Source organism: Theropithecus gelada, chromosome 11 (assembly GCF_003255815.1).
Source record: "Theropithecus gelada isolate Dixy chromosome 11, Tgel_1.0, whole genome shotgun sequence".
NCBI classification, from domain to species: Eukaryota; Metazoa; Chordata; class Mammalia; order Primates; family Cercopithecidae; genus Theropithecus; species Theropithecus gelada.
The window spans coordinates 51,949,364-51,968,472 of NC_037679.1; the positions used below are offsets into that span (position 1 = coordinate 51,949,364).

The 19,109-nt window shown below is 42.5% G+C and overlaps 1 protein-coding gene across 1 annotated transcript in view; it reads left to right on the forward strand.

Moving 5' to 3' along the window:
• The first annotated feature begins 12,348 nt into the window (after positions 1 to 12,348).
• The window catches only part of PLEKHG7 (pleckstrin homology and RhoGEF domain containing G7), a 48,925-nt gene continuing 42,164 nt past the window's right edge, over positions 12,349 to 19,109 (forward strand). The window contains exon 1 of the mRNA XM_025402729.1: positions 12,349 to 12,404. Within this exon, the coding sequence (XP_025258514.1) occupies positions 12,355 to 12,404 (50 nt within the window). The 5' untranslated portion in view covers positions 12,349 to 12,354. The remainder of the gene's footprint in view (positions 12,405 to 19,109) is intronic.

The following is a 19,109-nucleotide window of genomic DNA, read 5'->3' on the forward strand; positions in this document are numbered from 1 at the left end:
TCAGGCATGAGAAGTTGGTAAGTTAGGCTATGATGGAAGCAGTGGGGTTAAAAAGAAGTATCTCAATGCAAGAGATATTTAGGAGATATAATCCCCCAGACTTTGTGCATGGTAGCCTATCAGGGTGAAGGAAAGGAATCTTCAAGAATAACCTCCAAGCTTCTGGCTTATATAACTGGGTAACTAAGGTGTCCATTCACTGACCTAGATAAACTTGGGTAAAGAAATGAAATATGAGTGGTTGGAGTGTAGGTTTTGTGTTCAGGTTTGGACATGTGGAGTTTGAGGACCTAGGAAGCATCTAATTGGAGGTTTTCAGTAAATAATTGGTTAGAGAAGACATCAGGGGTGGATGTGCTATATGTGTGTTTGTGAGTCCTAAATCAAGGAATGCTTCCTAGAGCAGGTAAAGTCTGGGTCCAGCTCTGATTATTAGATGGAGCCAGCAGACATAAAGGCAAATCAATGGGCTGCATCAAGCCATTTGGGGAAAAAAAAATAACGTGAAGGTAATTTCCATTGCCATATGGAATCTTTATGAGAAAATAACAAAAATAGTCTTGGTAAATTTTAAAACAATAGCTAGGACAGGCTGGGCACGATGGCTCATGCCTATAATCCCAGCACTGAGGGAGGGCCAGGCAGGTGCATCACTTGAGGTCAAGAGTTTGAGATCCGCCTGGCCGACATAGTGAAACCTCATGTCTACTGAAAATATGTTTTTTAAAAAATAAGCTGGACGTGGTGGCGGGCACCTGGAACTCCCTTCTTAGCCTATTGACTTAAAGGTAGGAGGAGCCCAAAGTGTCCAGGTAGCAATTTTAACTGCCAGTTTAATGGAATCATTGTTGTATCTCCCGGTGGCAGTGTTGCTCCCTCTGGAACTAAGACCTTGGGCCAGCAGAATCTAATGTTGCAGGAACGGGAGGCAAAAATTTGGCTAGTGGATCACTAGGGGTGATGGTGAGTGGTGTCACTTCCACTTCCACCCCTTGATGCCTGAACCTGTGAATCCTGGCTATGGGGGAAACAGTGCCATATATTGGATGCTGATTCAGAGCATACATGGCCTTCCAGAGAACTTTGCCCCAGCCCTGCAAAGTACTGTCACCTAGTTGGCATTGCAATTGTGACTTCAAAAGGCCATTCCACCATTCTGTCAATCCAGCTGCTTCAGGATAATGGGGAACATGATAAGACCAGTGAATTCCATGCACATGAGCCCCACTGCTGCACTGCTTTGGCCATAAAGTGAGTACCTTGGTCAGAGGCAATGCCGTGTGGAATACCATGATGGTGGATAAGGCATTCCGTGAGCCCACGGATGGTAGTTTTACCAGAAGCATTGCATGCAGGATAGGCAAACCCATATCTGGAGTAAGTATCTATTCCAGTGAGGACAAACCTCTGCCCTTTTCATGATAGAAGAAGTCCAATATAATCAACTTGCCACCAGGTAGCTGGCTGATCACCCCAAGGAATGGTGCCATTTCAAGGGCTCAGTGTTGATCTATGCTGTTGGCCAACTGGGCACTCAGCCATGGCCATAGCCAGGTCAGCCTTGGTGAGTGGAAGTCCACGTTGCTGAGCCCATGTGTAACCTCCATCCCTGCCACCATGGCCACTTTGTTCATGGGCCCATTGGGCAATGGCAGGGGTGACTGAGGAAAGAGGCTGAGTGGTAGCCACAGAATGGGTCATCCTATCCACTTGATTATTAAAATCTTCCTCTGCTGAGGTCACCCATTGGTGAGCACCCACATGGGATACAAATATCTTCACAGTTTTTGGCCAGTCAGAGAGGTCTATTCACATACCTCTTCCCCAAATTTCTTTGTCACCAATTTTCCAATCATGCTTCCTCCAAACCCCTGACCATCCAGCCAAACCATTGGCTACAGCCCATTAATCAGTATATAGTTACACGTCTGGCCATTTCTCCTTCCATGCAAAGTATGCAACCAGGTGTACTGCTTGAAGTTCTACCCACTGGAAAGATTTCCCTTTACCACTGTCCTTCAGGGATGTCCTAGAAAAGGCTTGTAGTGCTGCAGCTGTGCACTTGTGGGTGGTGCCCGCATATCGTGCAGAACCATCTGTGAACCAGGCCCTAGTCTTCTCTTCCTCTGTCAATTGGTCATGGGGAACTCCCCATGAGGCCATCAGTGCAGGCTTGGGGAGAGAAGGCAGGGTGACAGGAGTGGAGACCATGGGCATTTGAGCCACTTCCTCATGTAACTTACCTGTGCCTTCAGGACTTGCTTGAGCCTGATCATGTATATACCACTTCCATTTATTTGATGATGGAATGCTGCTGTGCATGACCACTTTATGGCTAGATGGGTCAGAAAGCACCCAGTTCATGATAGGCAGTTCAGGTCACATGGTGACTTGATGACCCATAGTCAAATGTTCAGTTTTCACCAAAGCCCAATAACAGGCCAAGAGGTGTCTCTCAAAAGGAGAGTAGTTATCTGCAGAAGACGGCAGGGTCTTGCACCAAAATTCTAGAGTTCTCTGCTGTGATTCACCTATGGGGGACTGCCAAAGGCTCCAAACAGCATCTCTGTCTGCCACTGACACCCCAAGCACCATTGGATCTGCTGGGTCATATGGCCCAAGTGGCAGAGCAGCTTACACAGCAGCCTGGACCTATTGCAGAGCCTTCTCCTGTTCTGGACCCCACTCAAAACTGGCCACCTTTCAGGTCACTCAATAAATGGGCCAGAGTAATACACCCAAATGAATGTGTTACCTCCAAAATCCAAATAGGCCCACTAGGCATTGTGCCTTTTTCTTGGTTGGAGGAGGGGTCAAATGTAGCAACTTATCTTTCACTTTAGAAGGACTATCTTGAAAGGCCCCACACCACTGGACCCCTAGAAATTCTGCTAAGGTGGAAGTTTTCTGAATTTTAGTCGTATTTATTTCCCATCCTCTGGCATGCAAATGTGTCACCAATAAGTCCGGTGTATTTGCTACTTCTTGCTCACTGGATCCAATCAGCGTAATGTCATCAGTATAATGGAGCAGTGTGAGATCTTGCGGAAGCGAAAAGCGATCAAGGTCTCTCTGAATAAGATTATGACACAAAGTCGGAGAGTTGATATACTCTGAGGCAGGACAGTAATGGCATATTGCTGGCCTTGCTAGCTGAAGGTAAATTGCTTCTGGTGGGCCTTATGGACAGGAATGGAGAAAAAGGCATTCGCCAAGTCAGCGGCTGCATACCAGTACCAGGAGATGTGTTCATTGGCTCAATTGGCTCAAGCAGTGAAACCACATCTGGTACAGCAGCTGCAATTGGAGTCAACACTTTGTTAAGCTTACAATAATTCACTGTCATTCTCCAAGATCCATTTGTCTTCTGCACAGGCCAAATGGGAGAGTTGAACAGGGATGTGGTGGGAATCACCACCCCTGTGTCTTTCGAGTCCTTGATGGTAGCATTAATCTCCACAATCCCTCCAGGGATGCAATATTATTTTTGATTTACTATTTCTCTAGGTAGAGGCAGCTCTAGTGGCTTCCATTTTTGCCTTTCCCTCCATAATAGCCCTCACCCTACCAGTCAGGGAGCCAATATGGGAGTTCTGCCAGCTGCTAAATTTGTCTATGCCAATTATGTGCTCTGGCACTGGGGAAATGACCACAGAATGAGTCTGGGGATCCACTGGACCCACTGTAAGTTGGACCTGAGCTAAAACTCCATTAATTGCCTGACCTCCATAAGCCCCTACTTTAACTGGAGGACTATAATGATGTTTTGGGTTCCCTGGAATCAACCCCAGCTCAAAGCCAGTGTCCAGTAGTCCTCAAAATGTCTGATCATTTACCTTTCCCCATTACACAGTTATCTTGGTAAAAGGCCAGAGGTCTCCTTAGGGAAGGATGGGAGAAAGATTCACTGCATAGTGAGCTGAGATTGTGCCACTGCACTCCAGCCTGGATGGCAAAGCAAGAATCCCTATCAAAAAAGGATTCACTACATAAGTTGTCGGTAATGTAGTGGGGTCCTTCCTCAAGGAGAACTGGCCTCCCCTTTATTCAAGGGGTTCTGTGTTTGTAAACTGGCTCACATCTCTGGAAATTGATTGAGACGTGAGCCATGACATTTTATCACTTGAATCATGATAAAAACATGATTCTCTGTTTTTATAATTCAAGTTAGTCTTGTCCATTCAACCTAGAAGTTTTCTGCTTATAAAAATTAGGTAGGAATGTAGTAGGCTTCCTATCAATTTCAATTCCAGGAACACTGTAATTAATTAGCCAATGCCAGAGCTCTACAGGAGTCAGTCTGTTCTGATTGCTGCTTTGCCTCTTCTGTCCATTATGGTAGCTATGCCCACCTTGCCTTTGATGGTTGAGTGCCGCCACTTGGCCTCTGCCACCTTGGGATCCAATTATTCCCACTGTATTTAAATTTTGTAGTTGAATGACTGTGGTTCCCACCGTTAGATCTGACATACAGAGAAGCGCAATTACAGGGCTCTTCAAAGATGCAGGTCCTGCCCTCACAAATCTATTTCACAAGGCATTGGTCAAGGGGATATCTTCTGACCCTCTCAGCTGGGATGAGTAGGTCTAAAGTAACTAATCCACTCCACCATCCCAGTCTCCCTAAGCCTTTGGATCCCTTCCTCTGCATTAAACTAAGGGAGATCAGGCATTTCCAGCTCACTCACAGTGGGCTATCTTTTAATCCATAGTTTAGCTAACCAAGAAATAAACTCTTAGACCCATGGTTAACTCCCCAAGCTGAAACATTAAATGCAGAGTCCCAATTTAGTGGGCCCAAATCGATAAATTCAGCCTGATTCAACTCTGCGTTCCTTCCACCATTATCCCACACCCTTAATACCCATTCCCATGCCTGTCCTCCAGATTTCTGTTTATATAAATTAGAAAACTCAAGTCGTTATTTTCAAGTGTAGGACCCCTCCTCATGGGTCACACTCTCAACCTCACCTCTAGGGGCCTGCCGGGACTTTAGTCCAGTTACAGGTCTAGAGGCAAACAAGGTTGTTGGGGGCGGCTCCTGAGGAGAATCAACGTTATCTTGCCTGCCAACTGCCTCAAGGAAGGGCATTACTATTGCCTCAGGCAGTGCAGGGTTTATCTCCCCAGACAAAGGTGGAAAGACTGATGGCACCATGTGTCAGGGTGGGGATGTTGCCACTACTGTCGATGGGGAAGCTGGGCAAAAAAGTTTCGTCAGAGTTTACAAACTCAGTGTCCCCAGCTTCATTGGGGTCCTCCCACACGTCCCCATTCCAAGTTGCAGGGTCCCATTCTTTTCCAATCAATGCCCTCAATTTAACAGTGGACACCTAGCGAGACTGTGCATGCACCTTTCATTGCAGGTCAGCCACTCACATAATAAGAGCTTTGTCTATTTTTCCACAATTTCAGCTCTTTCTCTACAGGAGATAAGACTCTCACTCAAGGCAATCTTAGCAGATTTGAGGCTTAGTATCTGCTTCTGAAGCCAGGAGTTAGAATCCCCGAGTTCATCATTTCCTCTCAACACTTTGTCCACTGAACTTAGGAGCAACCAACCAGCTTCATTATGTTCCTCAGTTCTCCATATACAGTCAAAGGTATTATGTATAGAGTCACTAAACTTGCCTCTCACAAGCAGTGAATCAGGAGTGTCAATTGCATTTATGTTGCACAACTCTCTAAACGGTTCACACCAAGGATTATCAGTGTTCTCCATACTATTAGAAGTAGAGTCCTCAGCATTTTTGGATCTAATCATATGAAGCAGCCAACTCCAGAAGCCCCAAAACCAACAAAAGAACTCCATCCTTAATACTCTGTTTCTCTAGAACCACTCCTTGTACCAAAATCTGTATTAGTCAGAGTTCTCTAGAGGAACAGAACTAATGGAATAGATAGATAGATAGATAGATAGATAGATAGATAGATAGATAGAGAGAGAGAGAGATAGATAGAGAGATAGATAGAAGATAGAGAATTTCTTAAGTAGTAACTCACATGATCATGAGGTCCCACAATAGGCTGTCTGCCGGCTGAGGAGCAAGGAGAGCCAGTCAGAGTTCCAAAGCTGAAGAACTTAGAGTCCGATGTTCGAGGACAGGAAGCATCCAGTACGGGAGAAAGACAGAGGCTGCGAGGCTAGGCCAATCTCAAATCTTCACATTTTTCTGCCTGCTTTATATTTGCTGGCAGCTGATTAGATGGTGCCCGCCCAGATTAAGGGTGGGTCTGCCTTCCTCCACCCACTGACTCAAATGTTAATATCCTGTCCTGTGCCAACACCCTCGCAGACACACCCAGGATCAATACTTTGCATCCTTCAATCCAATCAAGTTGACACTCAGTATTAACCATCACAAGATTCTTACATTACTACTAACAAACAAGAACTAAAAAAAAATAAAATAAACAAACCCAGACAGATCCCCAATCCGTCTCTCTTCACTCCCTCTTCTCTTCTTCCACGTGTCTCTGCAGTCTTTTCTGCAGCAGCCATTTGTTCAAAGAGCCCACTTCCTTGAACAGTTGCTTGCCAGGCTGCGTGGTCATATAATGTTAGGTGAAGAGTGAAGAGCTCTGCATGAGGCCCCACTGTCTATCTAAGATCGAGGGTTCTTACCTAAAAATAATAATAATAATAATAATAGGCCTATCAAATGGTCTAAACTAGGATTTAGCAAACGATGGCCCATGGCCAAAATTCAGCCCATAACCTGTTTCTGTTAATAAAGCTTTATTGGAACACACCAATGCCCACTCATTTGTACATTGCCTGGGACTGTTTTAGCACTGTAATGGCAGAGTTGCAACAGAGACTGCATGGCCCACAAAGCCTAAAATGTTTACTATCTGGCCCTTTATAGAAAATGTGTGCTGATCCCTGGCCTATACAATTAAGAAATGCTTGCCTCTGGCTTCCAATCACAGCAAAATTTTTTGTCTTGCAGAATAGATATAAAACCTTTTTCAAAAATACTGATTCTTCTACAATAGTGGTTTTGGATTTTTTGTTTTGTTTTGTTTTTAAAACAGAGTCTTGCTCTGTCACTCATGCTAGAGTGTAGTGACACAATCTCAGCTCACTGCAATCTCTGCCTCCTGGGTTCAAGTTATTCTCTTGTCTCAGCCTCCCAAGTAGATGGGATTACAGGTGTGCACCACCACACCTGGCTAATTTTTGTGTTTTTAGTAGAGACAGGATTTCGTCATGTTGGCCAGGTTGGCCTTGAACTCCTCACCTCAAGTTGTCTGCCCTCCCTGGCCTCCCAAAGTGCTGGGATTATAGGTATTATAGTGTTTTAACATGTAACCTGACAATGTGTAAGTGGCAAGTGCCCAATATACTCATAGTTGTGAAATCGGCTAACTGGTAAATCCTTGCTCTCAGGTTTTGCTTTGTGAACTCGTTCTTCCTGCCATTCCCTCTCTCACTCTGTAATATTTAAGTGAACTCATGCTTACTTCAAACCTTCCCCTCTTATCACTAGAATATGGCCCCTGGAAAAAAATCTTCACAATTCATTCTTGTGCCAGTGGGAGGGAATTTAGGCTTAAGGGACATATACTCTCATCTTTCCAAGTACAGCCAGTACATTTCTCCCTTTTGGGTTTCCCCGCATCTTATAAATGTCTCCATCATAATTTCTAAAACACTATATTGTGTTTCTTTTACATTCATCTGCCCCCGAGAATCAAAACCTTCCTGAGAGCAGAGACTGCTTCTTATTTATCTCTGAACCTCTAGCATCCGGTACCCAGAAAGAGTCTACTTCCAAAAAGATAAATGGAAGAAGGAAGTCAGGCAGGTTGGCAGGCTTCTTTGATTACAGTGCCACTTATCTATGCCCATTGCATTTGCATTTTCACAAAAGACAGCTTGAAGCCAAGCAGTGAAGCTGTGCTGGTGGAAATTTTAAACATCAGAAGCAAGTGAGGGAGATGATTTTGTGGATAGGGAAACATTCCTAGCATCCCTTACATTTTGTATTGATAGGAAGCTGTCCATCTTACCTAATTTTCAGGTCAGCCCTGAAAGTGAGAAGAGAAACGTACATGTGACATTTCTATAAGAGTATAGACTAACCTTCCGATGCTCACATAGAAAGTAGGAGAAAAGTTAAATATATCCATATTAGCCACTGGGGCAACATTAGCATGAAAGCCAAATGATGAGATACTTGAAAGTGTGTCTTGAGGAAAAAACGAACAAACAAAAGTATTAAATGCCGGTAAAACTTCCCCCAAAGTCAAATCCATCTGGGGTTACCATTAGGGGGCAGCAGGACCTGGAGTTAAAGTCTACTGGAGTCAAACTCCCTGATTTTAAATCCTATCTCCACTTCTCTGTGGCAACAAGATCTTGCACAATTTCCTTAACCACTCGAAACTTTGAAGGTTTTATCCATGAAGTGGAGATACAAATACAGTCACGCACTGCATTAACATAATGGGCCTCATGTGCAACAGTGGTCCTGTAAGATTATAATAACGTAGTTTTGCTCTACCTAGTCTACGTTTAGATACACAAATACTTCCCATTGTGTTGCTGTTGCCTACATTATTCAGTACCATAACATGATGTACAGGTTTGTAGCCTGGGAACCACTGCTGACACCTTACAGCCTAGGTGTGCAGTAGGCTACACACCATCGAGGTTTGTGTAAGTTCACTCTGTGATGTTCACACAATGACAAAATTGCCTGAGGATGCATTTCTCAGAACATATCCCCATCATTAAGCAATGCACACCTGTAGTGTTCCTCTCACAGGTCTTTCTTTGTAACTGGTTAAATGATATAACTCAAAGAGTAGCTATGGTTATTTTTAGAGAAACCATTCATTCAGCACCTCCCACATGTAAGTCATTGACTTATTCTCTCTACAATTTTCTAACCCCAGAGCTAAATATTCTAACATCAGGCACATCAAATGTAATGTATCTGACCTTTAGGTTCAATACAATACAATATTATACCCCACATGCTTTTATTTAAAACCCTTTATGTCCCTAGCACTGTCTGTTAACTGTAGAACATACTAGAGGAGAAGACTCTGTCATCTTCTTTGGGGCTTTAAGGCTTGTTGGACAGGATTCAGAGACTAATAGGCAGTGTACTGCTCATTACTCAAAAGAGAAGACTGCAGCCTTGGGGAGGTTTCCTGACATGGGCATGGTGCAAGGGGAACCACGTGCCATTCTTCCACCAGCATCAGCTCATCTATTAGTTTGGCGCAAAAGTAATTCCGGGTTTTGCCATTACTTTTAATTGTGGCAAAAACTACAATTACATTTGCACCAACCTAACAGAATGTAAGTTCCAGGAAAGTGGGATTTTCATCTGTTTTGCTTATTGCCTTATCCCTGGTACCTAGAACACTGCCTGGCACTTAGTAGGTGTCCAATAAATGTTTAAGGAAAGAAAAAGAAAAGAAAAAGGAAATTGATTGGTAGTTGGGTTTGGACATGCCTTTTAGGGAAAATTATATGGTCCCCTTTTGTTTTGTGTTTTCTCCTCCAACTATTTATTTGACTCCCTCCATCTCCTTTCGACCTCCTCGATCTTCCTGGTTGTTTTGTGCTTGTCTCTGAGTGTACTTTGGGTTTGTGGGGATTTGTACAAGTATTGCTTAATCCCACAAGGGAGTATGTTGACTGTTTTCCATAAAAAACAGTAACCTAGAAAGGTGGTGAGATTTCTGCGCGGTTACCAGCAGTTACCATGGTGCTCTGAACACGTGTGCTCAAAAAAATATTACCGATTTGACCCCACAGTCACGGTACATGGCATTTCTCACACACTGATGAGACTCTTAAGAGGCATCTCTGTTCTGTGTTCAAACTGATGTATAGGGTACAAGTCTTCCATTTGTTCACTCCACATTTATGGGAAATAACCATCACGATACCAGATTCTAGGCAGTAAACTAGAAGTTCCTCATCCTATCTGCTTCTCATTTGCATTTCCAACAAATGGAATACTTTGATAGAAAGTTGAATTGGAAACCATAGTCAAACATACAAAAGTGCATTCCCAACAATTTTTGAGACTCATAATGGAAAAATATATCCCAGATTTAACCAAGAGAGCTGTAGTTCAATAATTGGCAGTAGAGTTGTCATTTCTCTTTTGATTATTTTTAAAAGAGATTTTTAGAAAAAGTTTTTTACTGATGCTTAATTTGTTCTTCCTGTGTAATCAACCCATAGTTATAAGCAAGCATTCCAAATTGCGCTGTATTTCTTGCATAGGGTAAAACATTATGATTCTTAAAATGGAATACCTACTTTTTCTAGTCACACAATTGCTGAAAAGCTGCCTGCTGAAAAAGACTACATTTACCGTGAACTCTTACTACCAGCCAAGGACTACAGTTTCTGATGAATAGGGCCTGAGAAGGCTGCCTGATTAAAAAACAACAATCCCTGGGCAACATTCGTAGCAAAGGAAAAGATAAGACTATGCTTTATCCAAGTTGCAGTGCCTTCCGTAAGATTTTTATTCTTTTAAGACACACATATCACTAAAGGGCAGTTGTACTTACCATATTCTTTAGCCTTTGTTATTATTTTTTCTTAAAATTTGCACCTGACAATTAAAGGCTAGTAGTCCTTGGTTTAAGTCTGCTGCACAGAAGGAATCTTTTAAAAATGTAAATGATCTATTAGTCATATTTCTAAAAGGGGAACTTTGAATTAATCATCTTCAAACATTTCTGCCAAGATAAAGGTCACCACACAATTACTGTCCGCACCCACCGGCCACAGAAGGATAGAAGGAGAATGATGCTCCTGGATCTCACACTAGAGCATTCAAGATGCAGGCAGCCTCACGCAGCACACTTGCTTTCCACATAAGGAACTGGCGGCCAAGGGAAGTGACAGGCCAAGGTCACAGTTGGGAATCCAGGTCCTAAGTTGGGTGCCCTTGCCACTCAGTGGGACTGTCCCTGTGGCTGCTATGATAAATTACCATAAATCAGGTGACTTAAAACAACAGAAATTTATCCTCTTTCCATTTTGGAAACCAGAAGGCTGAGATCACAGTCTGGGCAGAGCCATACTTCCCCTGAAGGCTCTAAGGGAGGACTTTTCGCTTGCTTTTTCATGCAGGTGTTCCTTGGCTTGTGGCTACCTCACTTTAATCTCTGCCTCTGTCCATCTTCACATACCCTTCTCTCTTTGCTGTGTCTCTTCTCTTAGTGTCTTTTTTTTTTTTTTTTTTTTTTGAGACGGAGTCTCGCCCTGTTGCCCAGGCTGGAGTGCAGTGGTGTAATCTCAGCTCACTGCAACCTCCACCTCTCAGGTTCAAGCGATTCTCCTCCCCCAGTCTCCCAAGTAGCTGGGACTACAGGCGTGCACCGCCATGCCCAGCTAATTTTTTGTATTTTTAGTAGAGACAGGATCTCACCATCTTGGCCACTGGTCTCGAACTCCTGACTTCAGGTGATCTGCCCGCCTCGGCCTCCCAAAGTGCTGGGATTACAGGCATGAGCCACTGAGCCTGGCCTCTTAACTGTCTTTTATAAGGACGTTTATCATTGGATTTAGGGCCCACTCAGACAATCCAGAATAATCTCATCTCTAGATCCTTAATTTAATCATATCTGCTAAGACCCTTTTTACAAATAAGGCCATATGCACATATTCCAGAGGTTAGGATGCGGACATACCATTTTGGGGGGATCACCATTCAAACCACTATACCCCATTCTTTTTCCTAAAGTAGTAAGCATCATCACACCATTTTTAAAATTTTGTTGTGCTTTAAAATGGTAGTCTCTTTTTCTCTTCTTCCCATTTACAAGTCTTTTTGGAGTCAGACCTGCATAATTGAATTTCTAATTCGGGCTTTGTCATTCACTACAACAGTGCGACCTTAGGTAAGTTCCTTATGCATCCCTCTAAGCTTCAGTTTCCTCTGGTCTAAAATGAGAACAGTAATTTCCACTACATAGGGTGCTTGTGAGAATCAATATGATAATGCATGTAAAGCACTTAACAAAGTGTCTAAGAAGAATCAGTTCTTAGTAAATGCCAGCTGATTTTAAATTAGAATAACATTCACCAAGATCAGTCTATTGCTTACAAAATGTAGACATTTGAGGTCTTCTGGGGGACCCATTTCCAGCAGCCAGAGACATTTCTGGCACCAGCACGTGAGAGCCGCCTCATTGTTGAGTGCTGGCGCATGGGCGCACGGCCTGCTCAGCAGTGGGGTGGGGGGAATTCCCGGGATGCTCTGAATTGTTGCGTTCTCAGCCTACGCCATAGACCTTCAGATCTTCAGCAGAGCATAGAATAAGGAGACGTTCTGGTACCAGAAGGGAGACGAGATTATTCCAGCAGCCATGGGACTAGTCCCTTCGGATCTGACCAGCTTGGGGCAACGCAACTCAGGGTTAGTGAAAGAGTGACTGTATTGGGGTTTCTACATGGTGGGTGGGGGTGGGGAAAGCCAGTGGAGGAGTGTCCTGCCCTAGAGAGCTGCAAAGTCTGGGTCAGACACCCAGTTATACCTCGGGGTTCCAAAGCTTGTCCTGAAGCAAAGAATAACCAAGCATAAAACAACAACAACAAAAAGCATTTATCAAGGATATTTGTTTAGTTGTGTTTTTCTAAATAATTAAAGGGTGGCATGGAGTTATACTGTACTTAAACGGTGACAATGGGTTGCCAGCCACACCCCAAATAGTTTGCATTTATTATTAGTTTATTCACCAGCTTAGTCCTCCTGGGAGGAAATCCAGTCTCTAAAAATATCCTCCCCTGTCCTCTTCACACCGGGCACCCCTACCCCACACAGACACCACTTTGTTTTGGGAAGGGGGATGAGAATTCTGAATTCACTACAATGATTGCTTCCAGTGGATGATCAATCCAGAATTGGAGACATTAATCCTGCATGAATGCCACGTTTATTCAAAAACAACCCTAATATTTAAAACAGCCAAAAAGAAGATACCAGTTTGGATCACACTCCACCCACCATGAGACCTAAATTCAAAGTCACGCTGAACTCAATACAGCTATATGAGTTAATTTCATTCATCCCACGATCTGAGCAACCCCAGCTGGCACAGACCCGGGTCTTTTCTAGAGTGCCCAGAAATCCAGTCCACTGCCAGGCATGGACCCGACATCGAGGCACATTTTCCGCACCAATCCATGTCTCTTCATGTTACTGGTGCAGATGCTCTGATTGCTTTCCTAGGTCTCTGAATGGCTACAGTGGTGCTTCTTGATATTTTTATTAATGCTGTCTTTTGATGAACAAAATATATTTCATGCCACAGAAATTTTGTTATGCCCTTCCAGGGGCATATTCACCTTTCCAGAATTAGCATTCGTGGGTTTTGAACACCAAGGCAAAAAGTCAAGGTCATGGATCAAGCCATTCATAAGCCGGTTGTCTTCTCCCTGCTCCCTATGTGCAAATTCAACTCCAAATTTGACCTTTGTGCCCCCAATGGATGCATGATGTCAGAAGGTACCCCGGACAAGAGCAAAATGGATAGGGGTAACGCAACCAACCACTTTTAATTGGGGGAGGGTGAGCACTCAAACTGTATTCTGCTTTTGTATATGCATATAATTATTCATTTATGTTCCAGAATGGAAAAACAAATGCCTTTGAGGACTGTCAGTATTTTGATCTATAGGTTGACATGTCTATTTATTCAACAAGTTTATCTGAATACTTGTTCTATGTCAGATTCCATGCTAACTGATTAGATTCTGTGATTTATAAGATCCAGTATGAATTTTCAATGTGTTTATTATAAAGAGACAAGGTAGGAGTAGAAAAGGGAGGGGAAGAGAGAGAATTGTCCCTCCCTGAGTGGGTCAGAAAAGATTTATGGAGGAGGAATGTCTAAGCTAGAATTTAAAGATGAATACAAGTTTTTCAGGCAGACAAAGTACAGCTAGGCAGGCAGATGGGAACTACCTGAGCCAAGGCATGGAGGCGTGAAGTGCACAGCGTGTTTAAAGAACAGTACACAGCTAGCTATTCTTGGAGTACACATTCTGCAGGAGTTTGTGTAGGGCAATGGCAATGATCAATCACTCTGAGTATATGTGGGTTGGGTTATTGTTCCATTTACTTAACAAATGTTTATTAAGCCCTTACTAAACAGAGGAATTCAGACCAGGAGCTGGACCTTAGGGTGATAAGGGAAATAAGACATGAATCTACAAAGCATAAGACACTTTTCTTGAGAGAAGATTCATTCATGTTTATCAGCAACGATGGATTAAGTTCTAAATTAGCACCTACCAACACAACTGATTATAAGACATGTTTTTTTTACTTAAGGAGTGTCAGTCTAATGGAAAAGACACATAAATAAAACATGATATTATAATATATTCAATAATCAGTCTAATAGTGTTTATTGGCTGCTTACCAAGTTCTGGACACTGATCTAAGTGCTTTATATTAATTTAGCCCATCCTCACACAATATTATTATTGTCTGCATTTCCCAAATGGCAAAGCAAGGACTGGAGAGGTTACTTAAGTTGTTCAACCAAGGGTCACACTACTGAGATTAAAATCCATGAAATTTGACCCCACATTCTTAACCGCCACTCCAGAGAACTATAGAAGCATGGAACAGAAACATATAAGCCATGTAAGAAGGGGTCAGGGAAGACAAATCCTTCTACCCCAATAGTAGTTACATGCTTTCTGAGGTCTCCGGGAAATAGAAAAGCAGTTTATAGAATCTTGGGAAACTACCAAATGTAATGATACTAGAGTGTATAACGTTTAGAGTTCAAACTCAAAAGAGTCCATTTTTTCCCAAAAGTTCCCCTAGATTACATTTCTCATTCAAATGATTGTAATTTTTCAATCCCTGCCCTCTTTAAATGCTAAAATCCCATTATGTGCCTTTTAGATTTTTATCAAGAGAACTATACAGTTGATGGGGAAGCTTCTGACATTTCTCTTCAGGGGTCTTCTTTTTCTGAGCTCTCAGCATTTTGTGTTATATAATACCTTCTGAAGACTATTGTAAAACTTCCTGGCTGGATTTGTACACTGCTGATCGATTATGTGTCAGTCCCCATGTCCTGTATGCAATATGATGAAGGTAGAATTATGTTTCTCATTCAAATTATTTTAACTTTCTCAACTCCCACCTAATTCAGTTCCCTCCATCCTTATAACTATCACGGACATTGAGTTGGCAAACAAAAAAGGAAAGTTGTAAGAAGTCATAGTCCTAATGATCTTCTTATAAAACCAAATCATAAAGTAGAGAAAAAGTCAAACAGGAGTGTAGAATGCTGAAAGATGACTTCATCCTTGTAGAATGCTGAAAGATGACACAGATCTCTCATGCAGTATAAGGAACTCATCCAGTATGAGAGATCTGTGTCAGTAAGGATAGCATTTGCCTGGATGTCACAGAACCCAACTAGAATGACCTAGGTAAGGAAAGGGTGGGTCTTTGGTAACATAACCACATCCCAGGCACCTGTTTTTCTATTCTGCTGTTGTCTTTGCAAGAGTTACGGTATACGTTCAGGTTTCAAGATCTATTCTGGACAGCAAGAAGGCAAAGGACAAGGGGTAAACAGAAGAAGCTAGCTGAGTCTGTCCCCTTTGAAAAACTTTTTCTAGTATTCACATGCTTGAGCCTCCATTTAAATCTCATTGGCCAGGTTTGGGTCACATGGCCTTCACTAGCTGCAAGAGAGTCAGAGCAGGTCAGCCTATGACCTCAGCACATACCATCCCAGACAAAGCAGGGTTTTAATAGCAAGAAAAGGAGAGAGCATGCACATTGGGTTGGCACATTATCTATTATTACAGTAACAGGGATGATCACATTCTCCTAAAGTTTCCTAATTAAAAAAAATAATAGAAGAGAAGAGAAAAGGCAGGTGAAACCGATTATAAAACCCCAGGGAATATAGACAATTGAATAAAGCCAAGCCTAGTGTTACTTAAGTACTTCCCGTTTGTGCTCCTTAACAGAGATAATCCATGGGCCTGAATCTCATAGTATGAGTAGGAGTTAGACAGACTTGGGGAAGGCAGGGAAGGAATAAAACATTCCCAGCTAAAGCACCAAGCTGGGAAATACGATTTTGTATGGGGAATTACAATGCATTCCCTATTTCCAGAGATCTAATAGCAAAGTGAGGAATATCAGGCAGGTAAATGGAGCCAGATCATGGAAGGCTTGTGTGTGTGCTTTAAAAATGTGTTTATCTCGTATAAGATGAGAATTTCCTGAGGCGTCTTAAGCCAGGGAGGGATAGTTCAGACTTAAATTTTAAATAACTCACCTGTAGATAAGTCCCCTAGTGACTGTGTATAGGATAGAATCAAGGGAGATAAAAAGAAAGGTGGAGAAACAAGGTAAAAGGTGACCATGTTACAACAATCAGAAGATGTTGAGGCCCTGATCTGGTGGAGACACAGAGGAGTGCACAAATATGAATTATTTCCTTTGAATATCATAGCAGACTTCTTGGAGGAAGCAGCCTTTTATAACTGAACTTCCTTTTGTGTCTACAATGTGTATGTGAACAGTCTGAGGCATCCTTATTTCATATATTTTGTAGAAAATTATGGAATATAAGTTGACCACTAATTATAAATTCGTAAACAACTTGTTCTACTATTCATAAGTAAAATGATTTGAAAAAGATTTTGCCAAAGGCTGAAAATGTGAAATAATACTCAAAACCTAAAGGTAGGAAAGGCCTATATCAAGTTACTTATAACCTCAAAATTAATTGTTCTCTAATTGTGGTGAGTATCCAGGGAGCTGGGTAAAAATACAGATACAGAGGCCCACTTCAGATCTACTAAATCAGAATCTCCACGGTGGGACTTGGGGATGGGTATTTATAATTAATTCCACAGGATATGCTAATATACACCGGTTTTCATCAGCAGCATGAGGAACATAACAGGGCATGATACACTCCAATATTAGACATATTGACAAGAAAGAGGGCATGGGATCCAAGAATGCGCAATTAAGAGACGAAAGTGCAGGCAGAAAGGCTGTCACTCATATAGAAAGTCAGAAGCACGGAACTTGGCTGCAGAGCCTGGTAGGACCTGAGCAGCAGCTAGGTAGGAAAATGGAAAGAGTGGAGGAAGGACTGGGATAGGGAGACTAACAGGGATCCAAGCACCGCCACTTTGCGGGTGGGAGATGCTAGATGGCAATAGACAAAATCATAACATCCAAAAGGGTGTGACAAACCTGGGTTCTCCACTTTCCAGGCAATTCACAGCTATGCTTTTGTTGGTAAATCAAGACAAATTTCTTTCTATGTAAAGTAGCATATATATGCTATTTGTTGGTGAAAATATAAAGATTACATTGGTCAATAAACAGAAGAAATTGCATCTCTGTCCCTTAGAATAGACCAAAGAAATATCTGAATAGTTCTGATGAGATAACTGTGAGCCCCTATAATTCCATGTTATTAGGAAGGTCCCCAGCATGACAGACCCCTTACCAGCCTGACCAGTTTTGCTCCTTAGAGATCACTGAGCAAATGCCTGGTGGCTTTGGCACTGTTCCCCACTATGTCTGTGACATCACCCATTAATTTTGTGAACATCCTACAGACACATTTCATGAAATGGGCCAGGGGAAAGGAGAAGGGCAGGGGAAAGGAGCAGGTAGATAGTCCTGTGTGATGAATTTTTCTAACAATATTTCTCATTTTTCTCTGGGAAAAATAAAAGTAGCTGACTTTAAACAACCAGCCTCAGATCATTAGGGGTACCATGATCACCCCCATGGATCCTGCCGCCTTCTGAGGCAGTTTGCATAATTTGCAAAGACTTCTGTGTTTGAGGTCTTTTTCCTAATATCCTTCCAAGTCAGAACAAGCAGGGTGCATTTGTGTTGACATGTCTAGGTGAGCTCTTCTGCTTGGGATTAGTCAAAACCATAAATGGCAAGTAAGGCTCGAAGAGGTGGTGAGTAGATGTGTGGGGCGTTTGTGTCATCACAGCCCTCCCATGCCTCCCAGTCCTTCCTAACGGAGTGGCAGCAGGCAGCTCGCAGCCATTCTGCATGAACAGAGGTGGTCTGAACTACGAACCTGCCTAACTCAGCTCTAAGATCTCTCCTTGCATCTTTTAAAAAATATATTTTAATTCAGGGAGTACATGTGCATATTTGTTCCATGGGTATATTGCATCATGGAGATCAGGCTTCTAATATACCCATAATCCAAATATTGAATTTTGTAGCCAGTAGTTAATTTTGCAACACTTACTTCCCTCCCACCTCACCCCTCCCCACTTTTGGAGTCTATTGTTTCCATCTTTATGTCCATAGGTACCCATTGTATAGTGCCTACTTCTAAGTGAGAGCATGTGATATTTGATTTTTTGTATCTGGATTAGTTCACATAGGATAATGGCCTCCAGCTCCATCCATTTTGCTGCAAAGGAAATAAATAATTTCATGTTTTGTTTTGTTTTGTTTCGTTTTTGGTTTTTTAGACGGAGTTTCACTCTTGTTGCCCAGGCTAGAGTGCAATGGCGCGATCTTGGCTCACTGCAACCTCTGCCTCCCAGGTTCAAGCAATTCTCCTGCCTCAGCCTCCCAAGTAGATGGGATTACAGGCATGCACCACCACGCCCAGCTAATTTTGTATTTTTTTTAGTGGAGACGGGTTTTCACCATGTTGGTCAGGCTGGTCTTGAACTCCTGACCTCAGGTGATCTGCCCACCTCAACCTCCCAAAGTGCTTGGATTATAGGCATGAGCCACTGCACCTGGCTGATTTCATCCTTTTTTATGGCTGCATGGTATTCTATGGGGGGTGTGTGTGTGTGTATATATATATATACACACACACACACACACATATCACATTCCATGGTGTACACACACACACATTTTCTTTAATCAACCATTGATAGACACTTAAGTCAGTTCCATGACTTTGCTATGGGGAATAGTGCTGCAATAAATATATGTGTACAGGTGTCTTTTTTATACAATGATTTCTTTTCCTTTGGGTAGATACTCAGTAGTGGGATTGTTGGGTTGAATGGTAGTTCTATTTTTAGTTCTTTGAAATGTCTCCATACTGTTTTCCCTTGAGGTTGA